The sequence below is a fragment of the Dromaius novaehollandiae genome, chromosome 1, assembly GCF_036370855.1.
Source record: "Dromaius novaehollandiae isolate bDroNov1 chromosome 1, bDroNov1.hap1, whole genome shotgun sequence".
Classification (NCBI taxonomy): Eukaryota; Metazoa; Chordata; class Aves; order Casuariiformes; family Dromaiidae; genus Dromaius; species Dromaius novaehollandiae.
The window spans coordinates 135,141,759-135,160,179 of NC_088098.1; the positions used below are offsets into that span (position 1 = coordinate 135,141,759).

An 18,421-nucleotide genomic window follows, 5' to 3' on the forward strand; every position below is an offset into this window, starting at 1 on the left:
TTTGTTTAAACAGAAAAAAATTTTGCCAGAACAACCGACTCCAGCACCACCACCACCTCTTTCTTCTCCTGATGGGGACAGTGGTGCAAAGCAGATACTTAAAGATGGAATTGGTTTGTCTGGGGCAACTGCAGCAGTTATATCCACAGGTAAAAGGAAAAAAAAATAGTGTGAAATGGCTTCCATTTCAAGAAAACTGATAATGTCATATTACGGAAAATGTGCTGCTAACATATTACTGTAAATCATTATTCTACTACCTTTTTTTCTTTTTTTTAAAGATGTTTGTGGGTGCCAGTGTTACTTTGTAGAACTGGTATTTTGATGCCTGCGTCGTAGCAAGAAGTGCTGGAACAGCAGGGCTTTTGGCAGTTCTGCTAGACCTGACGCTTTGCACCTGTCTAAAGGAGTATTCTGAATGGTTCCTTCGTGTCTGTCCCACTCTTTAATATATGAAATGGCAGTAGATGTAGTTAAAAACCCATGGGATATTTTGGTATCATGCAGACTATACTACAATATAATAATATCTATATCTCTCTATAGCCTTACGTTAAAAGAAAGAACTCAGATTATTTAAACCAAGTAAAGGCAATGAGGAGAAACATATTACCACTTCCTTCTATGTTTGTTTTTTAAATGTAATGAAATATATTTGAAAAACTGTGAGCAAAACAAAATAAGCTAGTTATTGAACTAACTCACAGAGGAACTTGTAACGCTGTGGTGAAACAATTTATATGTTTCAACTGAAATCTCAGAACTTTCTAAAAAGTCCAGAAATTGTGATCATTTTGCTTCAGGTACTTTTTTTGACACTTAAAATAGAAGCTGTCTGTCTTTTTTGCATCTATTGCCTTTTTTTAGTCCCAACTTCAGTAATGTATGAGGAAAAATATATATGCCTTTCCTAGGAAAGTACATCTATCAGGATGCAGTTGTTATTGAGCCAGCCAAAAGATACCATGAAAACTATTTTTGCTGATTCGTAACTTGGATTAATCCTACAAATATGTTTCCTCCAATTTGCAGACATCAGAGAGTAGACATGTGTGTGAAGATATAAGATCATTAAAACACCTTTTAGAAATATTTCATTTTTTAAAATCCAAGTTTTTAATTAAGCCCAGGTAATACTATAGCTCAGAAAATATGGGAGTCTTTTGTATACTGAGTGCTCAAAATGTGTGCTTAATCACCCTGAGGTGCATTTTTTCATTAAGCCATAGTAAGTGTCTTGGGTGTGTTCCTGGTCTTATGACAGTCAAGGCCAAAAGGAAGCAGGAAAATAAACTTGCATTAGGACTTTTTCCTTTATTTATTTATTTTGCATTGCTGTTCCTTTTGAAAGACAGTTTTGTTTAGCCTGTATAGTCTATATAGAAAGTATTTTCAGAAGTCCTATTTGATTGCTTTTGTGATGAGCTTTTATTTGGCTTGCGTTGTTTCCAGAGAATTATGTTTATTGTAGTTAGCAGAGAAGGCCAAGAGTGGAAGTCATACATATCTCGAGTGGTTTGGGGCTACTGAAGATATGGATACTGACCATTATATATGCACACATTAATGCTACATAGCCGCTTCAGAATGAGCATCCATGGCAGGTACATGCCATAGGCTTGTCTTTGTTGCAGCTGTCAAATATGAGAAAAATAAAGGCAGCAAGTTGGTTAGACCTGCTTTTTAGCATTTAGTCTTTGTAGTTCAGAGCACCTGACAGTAATTCTTACTTTATTGAAACTGGTGTGGGAGTAGAACTTAGTCAAAAGAAAAGATAAGCACAGATTATGGCAACTTTGTTATGTTGGCTGGATACAGGAGGGTTTTAGAAAACAGAAAGTAAGTTTGGGATTAGATAGGAGAACCTTGATGTAATACAGAGGGTTTTTTGTATGCTGAAAAAGTGTGTATGCCTGTTTTATGGATGTTCAACTTCTTGACTTGAATGGTACATCTCTTCATCAAGAGTCCAACTAAAAAATGGTTTGCAGTTCTAAGTTATGCAACAAGTTTCAGTTCCTTCATTGGATACCAACTGTGATTTAAGCAGAAAAACTCAACAGTAAGTAAGGCTTGTTTTTTTTCAGTGTGTGTGTATGTCAACAAGCATGGAAATTCTGGGCCTCATCTGGATAAGAAGAAGGTTCAGCAGCTTCCAGATCATTTTGGACCAGGTCCTGTCAATGTGGTACTTCAGAAGGCCGTACAGGCTTGTGTGGATTGTGCCTATCAATCTAAAACAGTCTTTGGATTTCTGAAATCTGGCCATCACGGAGGGGAAATGATAACTGGTATGCAAAGTTGTGTCGCTTTTTTCCTTTTCTTCACTGGGTTGTGGAATTGTGGTAGGGCTGGAGAATTGAAATATCTGCAGTGGTTTTATATTACCTTTGTAACCCTTTAAGCATAGTCAAGAATGCATACTTTTGACCTCCTTCACTAAGTGAGTATCGGTGGTGCTTAATTTAGTTCAGTGTGGGTACAGCATGACTTGAGCAATTTTTTGTATTAGAATTCAGCAGTAGCAATTTTATTTACATATACACAGTACTATTGGATTCTTATTATTAAATAGAGCTTGTGCACCTCCTTTAACAGCTGTAGCCAAACATTTGTCACGTAAATTCAGTGCAAGTCAAATATCAGCTTTATTAATTCAAGTCATTCGCATAATCTTATCTGTACATAGTGTTTGTGTTCTTAATGCCTTAACCAAGTGGGTGAAAAGTTTCAAGCTAATCTGTTTAGTTTCCAGGTAAATGATTCCATATGTTAAAAATTGCTGCTTCTTCCCTTCCCCAGAATTCTAGCAGTATCTTAGGTCAGTGTTCATCCACCTATGTCTTCTCTTACGGAATAGGTTTATTTCTGCTATGTATTAATGGCAGGTCTACAGATAAATTATCTTTGTATCTCAAACTGAATAGCTGCTACTTGACATTTTTTTTCTTCTAGGCTAGGAAATATTCTGTATAGCAGTTAGCACATCAATTCATAATTCCATCAGTGGTAGTAAAAAGACTTTGTGTTACCTTAATCTCCTTACATTAACACCAGATGTGAAAGATAATTAGTGGAATACAGATTTAATTAAATCTTCATAAAAGGTGTTGCTGTCTAACAATATTTAAAGCATAGCATCCTTACCTGCATATACCAGAACTTCAGTAATCCTTGCTTATGCTTCTTCACGAGTTCGTTCACAAAGAGGAAGTTTCTTCTCTGCTGTATAGTAAAAGTTTAACTGCACTGTGTAAGTGTGGTTTTTAAATCTATATTGCTTTATTTTTGCAAGATAAATGAAAAATTATTATCATCATTAATATCCTGCTATACCTAATTCAGACAAATCACTTCTGCTTGAACAAAATCCATTCCAAGATATGCGTTGCCAGTATTCTGTTTGTGATTGTTTATCATGAGGGACTAAATCCTAGGCTGGTGGCTTATCCTGGCTATGACTGAATAGATGAAAGCAATTATTGCACAGAGGAGATAGATACTTTGAAGTTTCTGTTTAATTCTGATTTGTTTGGGTTTAAAAATTCTATATGAAAATGAATGGCAATTCTGCACCTAACCTCGCTACACAGCCTGGATTCAGAGAAGACTGCTCAGTAGCTCTAAATTTGAGGAACTTGACTGTGTAGACTGCTCCCGAAACCGAGTCTTGGAGCTCACTCAGGTTTTAGAGAGCCGCAAGACCAAGGACATTGGACTTCCTGTGTTCTTGAGTTCCTGTTTTCTCATCAGCTTGCCAGACAGGCGGATGAGAAGCTGAGTGAGCAAACACTTAAAACCTGTCATTTTATCAAAATTTTTTTGTGAAATATTTTGAGAAAATCAAAATGTGACTTAGGTTAATGTTGCACATTACAACCAGCTGTATGTTTGAACAGTAAGGAAGAAGGGGAAATATACAGTAGAATAAAATGAAGAATTACAGAATAAAGTAGAGCTTTTTGTTTGAGAGTGGTTTTGGTACTTTTTTTGAGTAAATAAAACTAAATAAATGAGTTAATTTATGTTGCAGCAGAGAATAAGCAAAGGTATCTTTTGTGGGCTGGTGAACTTTGATGACAAACATTACATCTGCCATAGGAAGAAACTGTATGCTGATGAGGACATGGATAAAATAATGTTACTAGAATCTGTGCGAATAATTAGAGGGTTCTTTTGGTTCAGCTGCCAAAGAAAATAATTGTTTTGAATGGAATTGAATTTAGGATTTTTCATCTTTTCTTACTCAAACAAAAGCACAAACTGTTTTAGTTTTGCTTGATGCATAAGGTTTCAATTCAAGCAAATGTAATTGAAAGGAAATTAAAGACTTGATTAACAGGCCCAGTAATGGTGGTGGTGTCAGACCCTTTTCTCCTTTTAGCTCGCAGCTCATAGACTATGGCATTTGATGGGATGAAATAGACTGTGGTTCAGATTAATTCTCTGCTTGAGAAGATTTAACTCAGACTCTTGGGTGAGTTTCTTCACTATCAGACAAAAAACTTTTAGTTTAGGTCTCCTCAGCCTTTCTCCTGGCTGAAACCTGCTTTTTAAAACATGCTTACACAATGAAAGGTAGAGAAATGAGAGTGACTCTTCATCCTGGGGGCTGGGATTGCACCCATAAGATCTAGTACCTGTTTATTTGTCATTAAAGGCTGGGGTGATTGCACCTCAGAAATACTCCTTTTTATTTTTTCCCCTAGCATTTACCTGGGAAGTAGGAGGCTTATGTTCTCCCCAAGCAGAGGCACCAGCAGAGCCTATGGAACAGGATCCTCCAGCCTTGGTTGGAGTTGCAAGGGTTGCCCTTGGCTGTTTAGTGTACAAGGGAGCTGTGTTTGCACTGAATGTTTATGTGTGTATTTTTCCCATGATATGTATTGCTGGAACAATTAGATTGCCGCAGATGTTTCTTGCCATACCCTCCGGACAACTCTAAGATAATATTGTTCTTTTCAGTACTTCTTTTCGAAATGAGAAAGTAAGGCACAGAGAATAAGTAATTTCCCCAAGGTCATATGCAAAGACCCGTAAGACTATTATAAAGTATTTTAAATTTTTGCTGTAGCTGACAGTACTGCCTTACAGTAAATTTGTCAGGAGATTAGGCTGCGTTCGGCCTCATAGCCTGTTTGCTCTCCGTAGCTGGTTGACTTCCAAGGGAAAATATGCCTTCCAAAATCCCTTCCCAATCCCCCTTGCCCAAACAGGAAGTAAGGGACTCTGTTTCTGAGCCACGTGTGGGACTGCGAATCATAAGGATTTCGTTTGAACACAGGAGTCTGGATAAACCAAACAGGCTATGTAAAAAATGTGGTTCCAGGCTTTGTCCCCGTGGTACTGATTTGTAACTTTAAGCACTTGCATAGGGCCATTCCATCAGTAAAGCAAATGAGAGAGGTAGTGCATTGCTGTTTATGCTAAACCATATACTTGCATTAGCTCTAATCCTAAACTTGCTTATGTTAACAGTTATGTTAACAGTGCAAGTAACTCCTGATTTCCTAGGCAAGCCTAAAATAAGCTAAAGCTTGGACCTTTTTTTGTTTTTGTGTATATTATCTGCCTCTCTTGTAACACAACATAGAAAGTTCCTTAATTCAGATTCTGTGAATAAAGGCTTTCTTACCACTTCTGGTTTTTGAAAATGCACATGCCATCAACAAAATGTGATCCTTTAAAGCTCTACTTACTCTTGGGAAACTTGTGTTTGCAGCAGAAAGCTGCATGATAGGCTGAAAAATCAGGAAGACAGTGACACACAAAGAGATCTTTATGCTACTTCTTTCTAATCCTAAGCTTTAGTTACAAGTTTGTTAACTGCTTTGTTGTACTTCTAATCAGAAATAACTGATGTTCTCACCTAAAGTAATGGTAATTATTTATCTGTGTACTGGCATTAGCAATACTAAATCTTTTCAAAATCTTAAAAATTGTCACAAAAAAGGAAAATGTCCTTGGCCATATCAGTCTAACTTTTGTGGGGGTCAAGGAAAGTGGTCAACAATAAAAGGTACAGGCCGAAGCCCAGTCTCTTTGGAATCAGTCAGTTTAACAGGCAGGAGATTCATTTGTGTCGGGTGTTGTGGTGTGTCTGCTGCCTAGCTCCTATTGAAATAAATGGGAAATTGAGCAGCGTAGCATTGAGAGCATGGTAGATTTCTCTAACGGTAAAATAGCAAATGGCAAAACAGTTTCTGTAGTCAGAACTTCAGTGGTAAATAGGTGCCAGCACACCACCACAAGTATACTCTGTTCAGTTAGAAACTGGAAAAAAACACCTTAAACTCTTGTTTACTTGCTTGCTTTTAAACAAATACTGTGAAGAGTCCTTTTTGTGTTACTTCCTGCACATATTTGGGTGCTGTTTTGCCGTTTTATAAGCTAATAACAAATTACAAATAAGGTTTTGATGATGAGGTAATGGTTACAAGTTTTGCTATGTTGTTGTAAATCCAAAATTATTTTAAGTAAGTTCCCACAGAACAAATGTAAACTGGCAGGGATCTACCATGTTAGAATCAGTCCTGTTGATGCAAATTTGCTAAATACCAGAATGAGTGTTTACTCTTCTCTTGTGTCTTGCACAGTTTAAATCAAAGATGGATGTTTTCTCCTTTAGTTAATGATGGTGTTTTACTATACTTCATGATGCTTGGGTGTGTTTGACATCATCTTCTCGTTCACAGCTTCCTTTGATGGAGAGAAACACGCCATCAATCTTCCTTCTGTAAACAGCGCATCATTTGTCCTTCGTTTCTTGGAGAAACTCTGCCACAGCCTGCAATGTGATAATCTTTTTAGTAGCCAACCTTTCAGCCCTTACATGGGATGTGCACACAGTCCTACGGAATATGATAGGAACAAACCAGGTACTATTAAACAATGCTTATTTTTCAGGTACCAAGATCTTTGAGAAGTGTGGTGACTGTATAAAATTTAGCTTTTTAATCCTTCTTTAACTTGAATTGATTGCAATGAATACTCTCCAGTTCTTAATGAATTAATTCCAGTGCAGTAGTGCTTTGATAGGATGGGATAGCTCATACCACATGTGCAGAAATCATTTTGTTCAGCAGACTCTCTCTTGCAGTCAAATCAGGAAACATATGTATTGTACCACTGGGATACTACTAAAAGAACAAGCTCAAAACGTCACATTTCATCTTTTCAATTTATGTTCAGATCATAAAATATACTTTCAAAAGGATACTTACTGCCTTATAAGAAGGGTCTTGCCCTGAAAGGTAATTCAGTTCAACCCTTCCCACATCTGTAAAGGTGCTTTCTTCCCTCTGTATTTACCTTGCTCATTGATGGCTGTGAGAGTTTTACACATTCTACTATGTACTGTCTAGTCTTTTAATAGAAAAGGTGGATTTTGCAGCCAGCTGCTTGTGGTATTTTGTATGAGGCCAGTATCTTTGTCTGCTACACAGAGAGGCTAGAGTGAGGGGGACTTGCTTAAAACCTCCCATCAGGTCATTTGCAGAGCCTGGTATTTCACATTGCAGCCTATGGGTTACCAGGAGCCGTAACTGAGAAATGTTTGATGTTAGTGCAATTTCAGAAGATCCATACTGGGTATGAAACTCCCCATAGCCATCTTAGAACTGAGTCTGTCTTCCAGGTGCTGCTTTACAAAATACTTATTTTTCCCTTTCTGATGGAGAAATTTTGTTTATCTTGTCTGTCATATGGAAGTCTGTAATTTTAGCTCTCTTCATAAAAGTGGTTAGGGTCAAGGTAACTTAGATGATGATAGTATAAGCTAAGCTGTTCTTCAGCTTTGAAAGTTTGTATCAAAATGACTGAGTCTGTGTGACACAAGAAACTGAACTGTAACCTGGTGATTGCCTGTGCTGTATGTCTTTGCTTTTGTCCCTTGACTTCCCCCATAAATTTTTTGATGCTAGAATAATAGCTGGTGACTTTCCTCTTCACAGCAAAAGAAGAAATATCTGAAAATAGAAGTGCTAAACGATACTCTCAGGACTCTCCACCATATACTGCCTCTCTTTCCCCTAAGCTTCCCAGAAATGATGCTCATCCATCTGAAGGTAATTACATTGTGTTTGGACTATATATGGGGATTATTTATGATTTCAGTGTTTCCAGTCAAAAAAGACCAAGTACAACTCAGGTCTAGTTTGTCTTCAGCTTTTGATAGGTCAGGATGAAAGAGTATGTTAATTATTGATGAGTGGCACAAATATTGCACTTATGGAAGATCTATTGCAGATTCTGGAAGTCCTTCCCCTGAACATGCTGGCCCTTTTCATGAAGGGGCTCAGGCAGATAGGTGATGGCTGAAGCCTCCTGCTTCATATATGGTAATTTAGTAAAAAGCCAGTTGCCTGAAAATGGATTAAAAAATAAATTGGAAGCAACTCTAATAACTCTGGACTGGGACCAACAAGTGAGTAACAGTGTAGCTTGATGATACAGTTAAGCTGAGTTTATGGCTAACTGCCATTGAAAGTTGAGGTGCTCCTGCTTTCCTTGCCTCCTTGTGCTTGCAGTGGTTCCCACACCTTCCTGACTGGGTGGTGAGCTGGACCAGTGAGCCAAAGCACAGAGAAAAATTTGGTGAAGCAAACAGTCTTTTGCAACTTAGTTCTCTGGACTGACTCGCTGTGGTGTCAGAGGAGCACAGGGAAGGGTTGAGTAAAACACAGCCATGCAAAGGGCAGCAAACTAACCTCTTTGTGGCAGCTAGCTGTTAGATTGCTTTAGCTTACTGATGAATAGCACCTTTTACTGCACCACAGCTAAGCTGCAGTAACTGAGCATGCATCTACTTTTAGTCTGCCTCAGATGTGAAGCATGTTGCTTTAAACCTCAGTGGAAGAGACTTACAGAAGTGTACTCTGCATTCACTACGTAATTCAGTAAGCCATAGCAACTTTTCTGCTTTGACTCATCCAATCTGTTGTATACTTTCTGTTGCTGCAATATAGTTGCACAGAATTTCCAAAGGCTTTTTTGAAGTGTGACAGTGATTAGTTATTTGTTCCATGATACAATTTTTTTTCATTTTGGAGATCCTCGGATCATTTTATGTATATTGGTATCTGTGGGGGCAGAATAATCTCTTTTTCTGTGCAGATTAAAAAGTCATAGGACTAGAGTTAAAGAAGAGGATGTCCAGTTAAAATGTTCAAAATGATAATTTATTTAAAATGGTACGACTTATTCTTTTATATATATGTAGCTTATTTACTTCTATGTATATAGTACATAAGAGATAATATATAGGAGGAGGTAACAGAAATTAATAATACATCACTGTTTGCTAAAAAAGTATTGTTTACGTCTACAATATGTCAATGGAATTAAGTCAGGTATTTCTGCTGGGTAACTTGATGAGAAATACTGAGATGGCATTGTTTAAACTGGAGCAAAATAAATGTTTGAGTCAGACCTCCATTATCTTGCAAGAAATCTCCCTCAAAGCAAGCATGCAGGCATATTACTGCTTTTTAATTCTCATTGAGTAGGTCAATACTGGATCCCTTTTACAGATTAAATCAATATATTCCTTAAAATATATTTTAAATCAATAGTTCATTATAAGGTGCAGTTACTTGAACTTAAAAAAAAAAAAAAAAAAAAAAACCCACCCTAAAGAAAATAAATGTTTTGTCATGATCTCAGAGGTTTGAGTTTGTACTCTGTGCATTTCAAGAGGCAAAATATTCTCCAGTGTTGTGTGTTTTCCATTAGGGCAATGTCCTCTGCTGCAAATCTGGAGGTAATTTCATAGCGGTCAGTCATGGGTTGGTTAGCAAGAAAGATCTGTCCTAAAAAAGTTCTGGCTCCATTGAGACATAGTTGTCTTGAAATAGTTGTTTTGAAATATCATTTGAAGACAAAATGGAATAATTGTGGGAAAGGGTCTTTCAAACAGCTTATTTTCCTTCTGATCTGCTCAGGGATATATTTTGCAGGTTTTTGCTGGCTTTTCTGCTCTCTAACAGCTTCCTCAAAGTTATGAAAGATAAGGGGGGGGATTACAGTCTCCTCCGAAAACAAAGCGTTCTTACTACTGCAGCCAATTACATCATTCCAGTTACGTACGAAGCAGAACTTCAGACTTTAAAGTCCCGGAGGAGCTTCCAGAAAATTGAAAGCCTTTGCAGGAATTAGACTTCTTGTGTTGAACAGTCTGTTGCCATCTTTACATTTGAACTATATGGTCTTTTATAGGTCTTTTATTAATCTACCCAGAGATCCAGGTATTCTGCAATGGAACCTGCAATGAAACATGAGAGAACCTGTTCTCTTCCCATACGGTTGTTGTTCACAACTGCTCAAAACGCTGAGGTAGAAAAATTTTGTCATTCGTTGCCCCGTTGACTGCAAAGCTCTGCTAGACAGCAGTATTGAATCAGCAGTCACACCAGATGAGCACTTTTTCAACAAGATTGCAGCTGTTTCTTTGTTTTTGTTTTTTTTTTCTTTTTGGACAGAGTCTAGATGGACAGAAAGGGAATAGATGGGACAGTATAGTTTTTGGACAGAAACACCTCTAAAAGCTGTGATGGCCCAGTGAAATAAGCCAACTTTCCCATATTGTGTGTGTGAACTGAGCACTTCTTAATTCAAACACTAGTATCTTAGAAGAAAAAACAGAGTTGATCTGATCCCAGCCCTTTTCAGTATTGTTAAGTTTAAGATATATAACATCAGAGAGAAATCTGGGATAGAACTGGAATAAGCACAATTAGATTATTATGTAGTATAGACAGATTTTAAAAATCTTAAAGGATCAAGTAAAACAACTTTTTAAAAATCTGTTATCTCCTATTAGGGCCCTCTGCTTGATTGCTTTAAAAAGGTTCATTCTTAAGACATTGGATAGTGCTGGCTGATACGTGCTTAAATATTCTAGTTGAAACTTACTGTTGGGCAATATTGTCTCCATTAATTCATTCTACATTCCAAGACTACTGAGCTTTGTACAGCTTTGTATAACTATTTAAAATATTACCTCTGCTTTTTGGTCTTCTGAAATTCTATAGAATGATTGCTTTGTTTTCATTTCAGCAAGTTGCTGCAACTACTTCAAACTGACAAGTGTAAAGAGGTTTAATGTTTTCTTTGAAAACCTCAGTAGCCACTTCTTTGCTTTTCTTTGATTCAGATCTGACAAACTAGAAAGTTTGCAGTGGTTGTTTTGGCTCTTATTATAAATCAAAGTGTTTGAATATTTTGGGGCAAAAAAGGGTTCTCCTGAGAAGAGAAATAGCCAAATACTGTTTTAGCTCTTATATTCTTTGTCACTGCATTTAGCTTTTAGGGTGTTGGGGGAATATTGAATCAAAGAAGGGCTTGTGTACTTAAAAGCTGCTTTACTGCACAGCTATATAATCTAAAGAAGGATATTACATCTTCTTGCAGATCTTGCCTTACTGAATTCACTAAGAGGATGTTTCTCTGAGTGTCTTTATTTCTCTTCAGGATTATGTTGTCTGAAGACCATTACTGCAAAATACACTTAACAGTTCCTCACTAAACTCATGAAGCAAGTTAAAGATGTGCTTGAGAAGCTCGCAAGCTTGTTTAGGAAAATACTCTTTCTTTAGTTTTAATAGCAGTATTTGCCCAAGAAATAGTTGAAAGTTGCAATACAAGAAGGACAGTAAAAAGCTTATTTCAGGAACTTGTTTCACAGAGTCTACCAGTTCTTATCCAGAAGAGTAGGCTGCTTCACTTGCGTATGTTTTATAACTTTCCTAGAGTAATTTTCAAGATTGCAGTGTGGGGTTTACACCTCTGTGAACCTGTTAGCTACATTTTCCAGCTCTCTTCACTCTGGTGCCAGAATAACATTTGTTTCTTTTAGATTTATACGTGGTGCTTCCAGGTTCTTTCTCAGGATAGATACTGGGCTAGTGCAGATGGAGAAGAATACGTATAATTGCTAGAGAACGGAGGGGTGTACTCATTGACTTCCCCCCACCCCCTCACCCCCGTATAGCCTGTTGCTTCTGATAAGGCTTGAATTGGGGCAGGTTAAGAACGGAATTTTTTAGTAATCAAACAAACTGAACTCCTGTCTTGGGGCAGAGAGAGGAACAGACTGAGCTCTCTTCAACTAGTTTAGGAACAGTATTGACAGTTGCTGAAAATTCATGGAGCTTCTAAGCAGAGGTTGTTTGTGTTTTGAAGAGTAGAAATTAGCAGATAACTGATAAAAATTAAAAGGGGGAGTGAGTTTACACTCCTTTCCTGAGGCCTGATTTTTTTAAATTTTTTTTTAACTTGCACAGGGGATTCACTCGTTTACATTTATCTTTAGTTTAGCTTTCCACAAGTCTGTGTGCATTGACACTGTGTTACGCACTCAGCAAAGAACTAACTGCATGTAGATACAGCATTGTGGTCAGGATGTATTAATATTAATTTACTTGTATCTGTGATTCACAGCTTTCTGTAGCTTTGTATGTATCTGTTCAATTTTTAATGACAGCCACTGTGATCTATGAAGGGCAATTGTCCACTTGTTTTGCTTTTGAAATTAATGGTTCCCTCTGTTGTTTAGAACAAATTAAAGAACTGTTAGTTAACAGAAGAACTTTTAATAAAAATCTCTTGCAGGATAAACATAAACACAGTTATAATGATTGGGCTTTTGAGAATGCATTTTAAAAAAAGGTGATGAAAATGCTGACCAAGTTTGCATATGTGTCAATATTAACCTCAGGCAGTTTTACAAAACAGAGTTTTCCTATGTTCCTTCCCTGTTCATATTACTTACAAATAGGACTGAAAGGATTTATGAAAGTCTATCTCGAATTTGACCCATTCAATCTTTTATTACAATATTTTTTAAAAATATAGTAAGAACCCAATGATTACTTGAGGAAAAGGGTGAAAACTCTGTAGGTTGTGCTTGCTTCACAGATTTGTTGACAGGCTTAGAATCTGCTGTTATCTTGAAGAGAACATAACATAGAATTAAATAACAAGGTTATTAAGTCCAGCACTTCCCACAGATCGGTATTTGTTTTTATGTAGCAGAAACATTACCTATAGAAGAAAACAGCACTTCCAGAGAACACCGATTTTCCGAGGACTCTATGGATTCTGCACTTATTTCAGTAAATCCTTCAAGCCCCACCTGTCGAAATTCCACTGAATACCGTACTTTGGGGAGTGCAATGTATTATAGAAATTCTCTTCAACCAGTGACCGCTACCTCAAACTCAGCCTCAATCCTTCACAGGCTGTCATTGAGCTCTGCTGGGAACAGCAATTACTATGAAGTTAGTAGGAATCGAATACAGAGGAGGATTGAAGGTATGCTATGTACCTAAACTTTCCAAAGAATATAACTGCTTTTATTAACATGCAAAATCTGTGAGTTATGCATAAAGAAGTACTTTGCCATAGAAAAGCTTGCATATGGAGTGAAATGTTGTGCTGTTGCCAAATGCGTCAAGCCTGCTAATATAGCTTCAAACAGAATTTAAGCTTATTAAAACTAATACGGCTGTGGAAGCCAGAGGGATTTTGCCTGCTACACTTCCTCCCACCACTATATTGGACCTTGCAAGCAGACCTGACTGGGGAGTGCTAGTTACGTGCAGCTCACTTCTGGAGCATCTTATCAACTCTTACTGTGTTACTGAAATATGGCGATAGGGTTTCTTCCTGTCCTTCCCTCTGTCTGCACAGCTTAACTTGCCTTCGCCACATTCCCAATTACTGGCATCCTGGGACCAGGAACCAAATATCGAACTAATTCCTCTAGGTATGACATAGTGCTAATGCTTATGCTGCTGTAAATAGCAGCAGTTATATAAGGCATTTAAAGACAAATGAAACAGTTTGTTATTTGGAGGAATATAAAAACATCTTTCATTTTAATATATTGCAAAAGAGTGAGCAAAATAAGTCTGTTGTTAATATTGTCTTTTGTAAAATGAAATGTATTATCCCTGTATAGACTAGTGATACTTCTTCCTTTCACAATATTTTTATACTATAAGCTGCAAGTTCCACAACTGGACCAGATCTGAGTGCACTAAAAAGGGAACCTTCAAGAATATTGAATAAGGATCCTTCCACCTGGTCAATAGAGGAAGTAATGCGTTTTGTGAAAGAAGCTGATCCACAGGCACTAGCTCCACATGCAGAACTCTTTAGGAGACATGTATGATGCATATCCATTCTGTTCTTGTAGATTTTAACTATCACATTAATTGTTAGAATACAGCTTTCATGTCTATCACTGTATTTGCAATTAAAGGTAGAGCAGAGTCTATCCACTTGTATATTAGAGGGAGGCTGAACGCTGTTTTTTTTTTTTTTTTTTTTTTTTTTTTCCACCTGGAACTCCTACTGTGGTATTTTTTGTCTGTGTTCCAGCCTTGTTAGACTAAAATAAATTGCTGTTGCTTTCCAGTTTATATACAATAACGTGAGAGTGGAATTCCACATTTTGATGGACAATGTAAGTTATCATTCCTAGTACCTCTGGAGAAGGTACAGTACAGTATGTACAGTATGGGGTACTTAGTCCATTTAATGTCTTCTCTCTAAGATGGTCTGTTTGTAGACTGATTATCCCAGAGTAGACAAGCTATTGTGCCTTTTAAGCTTTGCACTTGATTATTGATAGTAGAATTCAGAGGATCAATTAAGAAGTTTAATTTGTCTGTTTTAACAATGTGCAGCGTTTCATAGGATCTAACTAGATGTCGTATTTAGAGAAAGAAATGGTGTCAGTTTTTGGTTTTAGTTTCCCCTCTTCCTTTTCACTGTGCTTTTCTGTGGCAGATTGCTCAGCTTTGTTATTTCATCATCTGTGATGAAATTAACCTTCCAAAAAGAGGTTGGCTTCTCTTTAGTAGACCCTGTCACCAAACTCTCTATTGATTTGTGCCTTGTGTATGTTTTTTGCATGAGGTCAAAGGCATTTCGTCCTTGTTCTGCACCAGCTGTTACTAACAGCTAAATTTCAGAGCAAGCTGTATTTGAAGGAAAATTCAAAATAACTTCTAACGGGACTTCCTGTCTGATATTTTATTCTTAGTTCTATAACAAGACTAAATGTCACTTGTTTTGTCAGATTTATGTTTTGTTTTGGTTTTTTTAAGTGGTTTTCTCTGTGCTGTTCTAGGCAACTATCTGCCTGTCTACAATATGTAATGCTACTAAGAACTTAGGACTGTCACATTTCAGCAACTTCTCAACAAGGCAGTTGAAATTTGACTAAGTTGTCCTTGGTCTTGATCCTAACAACGTCTGCTTTAATCTGGACATAGATCTGTCCTATTTCATAGATTTAGATGGTCTGTAACCCCTTCCTCCATGTGACTGTTTGCATGAAAATGTCAGAATCCTCCCACAGCTGTGTTCAAGGTTCAGTGGAAGGCCTCAGTGCTTGGATCATTTAATCTCTAACTTCAGAGGCCTTCTTTTTCAGCTTTTTTTCCTTGACCCATTCACTTTTTCTTTCGCTTGGTACCTAATTCTGAGGGCCATTTGGTAGGTTTCTTTTACTTACTGTAATTTTGTTTAGTATGTCAAATACCTAACTCGTACATTAAAAATACTAAAATAAACTAATTTAATTTCAGTGGCCATCAGTAAATATTAAATTATATGAAGTTACTGCTTTATATATGCTAGATAAATGCTTACTACAGTATAAACAAAAATAATGTACTCTTCAGTTTTATCATGCAACTTGTTAAAGCAGTTGTGTGTTGTTTTGTTTATTCTCATCCTTTTGCAGGAAATTGATGGGAAGGCACTACTGTTACTGAGGAGTGATATGATAATGAAATATATGGGACTGAAGCTGGGGCCTGCGCTAAAATTGTGCTACCACATTGAAAGACTTAAACAAGGAAAGTACTAGTCAATGGGGATACCGCAGTGTGTGTGTTTGTACCACACTAATCTCTCAGGTTCACAGCCATTGTCTTTATTTGAAAATATTTTGCTGCCATAAACCATCTTTAGTTTTTGGAAGTTATCTCAAAATGCAATAAGACGTTTAGCATAAAGAGTTGAAAAAAGAAAAATCTGTATTACATTATATTTTGAGAACTGTTTCATTCCTTTGCAAGGAGGGATAGTTGGTTATACTGTGTTGGGGGACGGTCTTTTGCTGAAAGCAGCGCTCTTAGTGCTACTCTTGACACGAAATTCTGAAAAGTGCATTCTCTGTTACAGACTTCAGCCAACATATTCATATTCAGAACCAAAACAGCTGAATCCCAAAGGAAAAAAAACAGCATCAGGTGTTAATAATTTTTACAGGGGCGGCTGTAATCTTCTACATTGCAAGAAAAATTTAAAATAGAAGATCTGATTTCTTTAGTTAATACTGTATCTGGTCCTCCAGGAGAGTATTACTCAGCTAGATTATTCTTCATAGATTTCCATTAAGGGAATAGTGATATGAATTGTTCTTGGGCGAGGGAGGTATGGGGAAGGAAGAGCTATGTGTGAAAGGGCTTAATACAAGTACAAGCTTTTATAAAGTGTGATTATCAGTCCTTCTGTAAGTTATGAGGATAAATGCACAGTATATTGTCAATTTATGCAAGCGATATTCCTGTTCCATGGAGAAGGGCATTTTGGCTGTTTAAACAGCCAGTTCTGGGACAAACATATTTGTCTGGAACAGTACATCCACATTTTAAACATTCCATCTTTTGCTAAGTTTGGCATGGATATGTGTGTTCATGCTGGTTATTATACACATGTATGTGTCGGGGTAATACGTACTATATATATAAAAAAAGATACACACTGTACATATGTATTCATTTTTTAATGTGTTTTAGGGTACTTTGCACTGCACCAGAGAGAACTGTACAATTTCTTGTTATGTTTTTTTTACCAGTAAATTTAGTTGTGTACTACTTGCATACTCATTAGCACCTGTTTAATTTGTTGTCCATTCCTGGAGTCAGAAGGTGACAAACAATCAATGGGTGGATGGATTCCTACAGGCGAGATCCCTGTACTATGCAATACTCTTGGTTATTCATCACTTAACTCTGAGCCATGTATTCTGGTGTATTTCTGCAGATGCATATTTGGTTCTGATGTTTTTGGCTTAGACTTCCTATGAGGAAGTGTTACTATGTAACTGTTTTGGGTAAATTTGATGCTGTTTATATAAGCTACAAGAATGAGTGGCGGTAATAAACTGGTTTTTTGTCACTGCCAGTTGTAATGTACATCAGGGACAAGAAAGTATACTTTCTGTGTAGGAAACCGAATGTACTGTATGTAATAGTGCAAGTAATAAAACTATTTGGTAGGGAAAGTGTAGTCCTAAAATGGTAGGTTTTATTATATTTCTTATTGCCTTTTTATATGAAAGCGTATAGTAAAAATGTATTTTTTACAAATTTCTTGTTCAGAAATGCCTTGCTTTACCAATAGTCTGAGGTTCCTCAGGTTTCAGCAGAGATGCTGCTGCCAAATGATACATTTTGTGACTCACAAGTTTTCAAACATTTTGCTAGTTTGAGTGACTGCGATGCAATTTTAATTTAGCAGGTCATTTGGGCTTTGAGGATTGTTTTTATTACTCCATCATTAGACATTTGACACTAAAGGTTATCTGTATTGATTTGTTTTGCATATCTTTTGTGGTGCATGTATGCTTAGATGAATAATACAAACACGATCTTTATAGTAAGAAAAGGTCAGAGCACTGACTGGAGAAACAGTGTGTTTTTTCTTTGTGTAGAGTGTTGGTCTAACAGTATGAAAGTTACAGCTTACATAATGGGGAAAACATCATTCTTTGGGTATTCAGTATATTGTTTATACTTCCATGCTTTATTATGCTGAATTTCAGGATATTTCAGTGTAAAAAGAAGGACCACTTCTACAATTTACATGAAAGTAATTGACTGAAAATAGTTTTTATTTTTTACATTCTCATGTAATTGGCATAAGAAAAGCAAAGATGTTTATATTTTCTCTTTGGCATTTATGGAATGAGCTTTTTGTACGTGGCACTGTTAAGGGAAGAAATACTTGTTCAAGGCTTTGTGTGCACCTGTGTGCATCAGGTTTACTGTGATGTTGCAGTACCAGAATTTCATCCTGTGCTATAGTATGAGATTCAAGCCTGCAAACTGTTGTAGCAGAATATATTTTTAATTCTTTATTTTCAATGGGATGTTCTTATCTATCAACAAAAATAAAATAGTTTGTTCATTGTTGTAACTGTCCATTTTGTTTGACATTGTGTATATGTGTGAGCACCATTTGTGTAGGCAGGGGTTGCTATCTTATCTGGCATTTGGCAGCTCCTGACAGTTCATGTAAACATCTGATGTAAGGAAGTTTTAATCAAAAGGATAAAATCATGCCAACAATGTTTATCTGAATAATATTTGAATTGGGCTGGTCTGTGCTTTTTAAAATAACA

At 36.8% G+C, this 18,421-nt stretch overlaps 1 protein-coding gene across 13 annotated transcripts in view; it reads left to right on the forward strand.

Annotated features, from left to right (window-relative positions):
* The window catches only part of SCML2 (Scm polycomb group protein like 2), a 75,120-nt gene extending 56,899 nt beyond the window's left edge, over positions 1–18,221 (forward strand). For 11 of the 13 annotated variants that reach the window (XM_064499487.1, XM_026120760.2, XM_026120752.2 and 8 more), the window contains 7 exons: positions 14–149; positions 2,088–2,291; positions 6,696–6,878; positions 7,953–8,066; positions 13,030–13,311; positions 14,004–14,167; positions 15,755–18,221. In XM_064499487.1, the coding sequence (XP_064355557.1) occupies positions 14–149; positions 2,088–2,291; positions 6,696–6,878; positions 7,953–8,066; positions 13,030–13,311; positions 14,004–14,167; positions 15,755–15,880 (1,209 nt within the window). In that variant the 3' untranslated portion in view covers positions 15,881–18,221. Of the gene's footprint in view, positions 1–13; positions 150–2,087; positions 2,292–6,695; positions 6,879–7,952; positions 8,067–10,215; positions 10,338–13,029; positions 13,312–14,003; positions 14,168–15,754 lie in introns of those variants that run through there. The other 2 variants (XM_026120757.2, XM_064499511.1) reach the window with 2 other exon arrangements.
* The last annotated feature ends 200 nt before the right edge of the window (positions 18,222–18,421 follow it).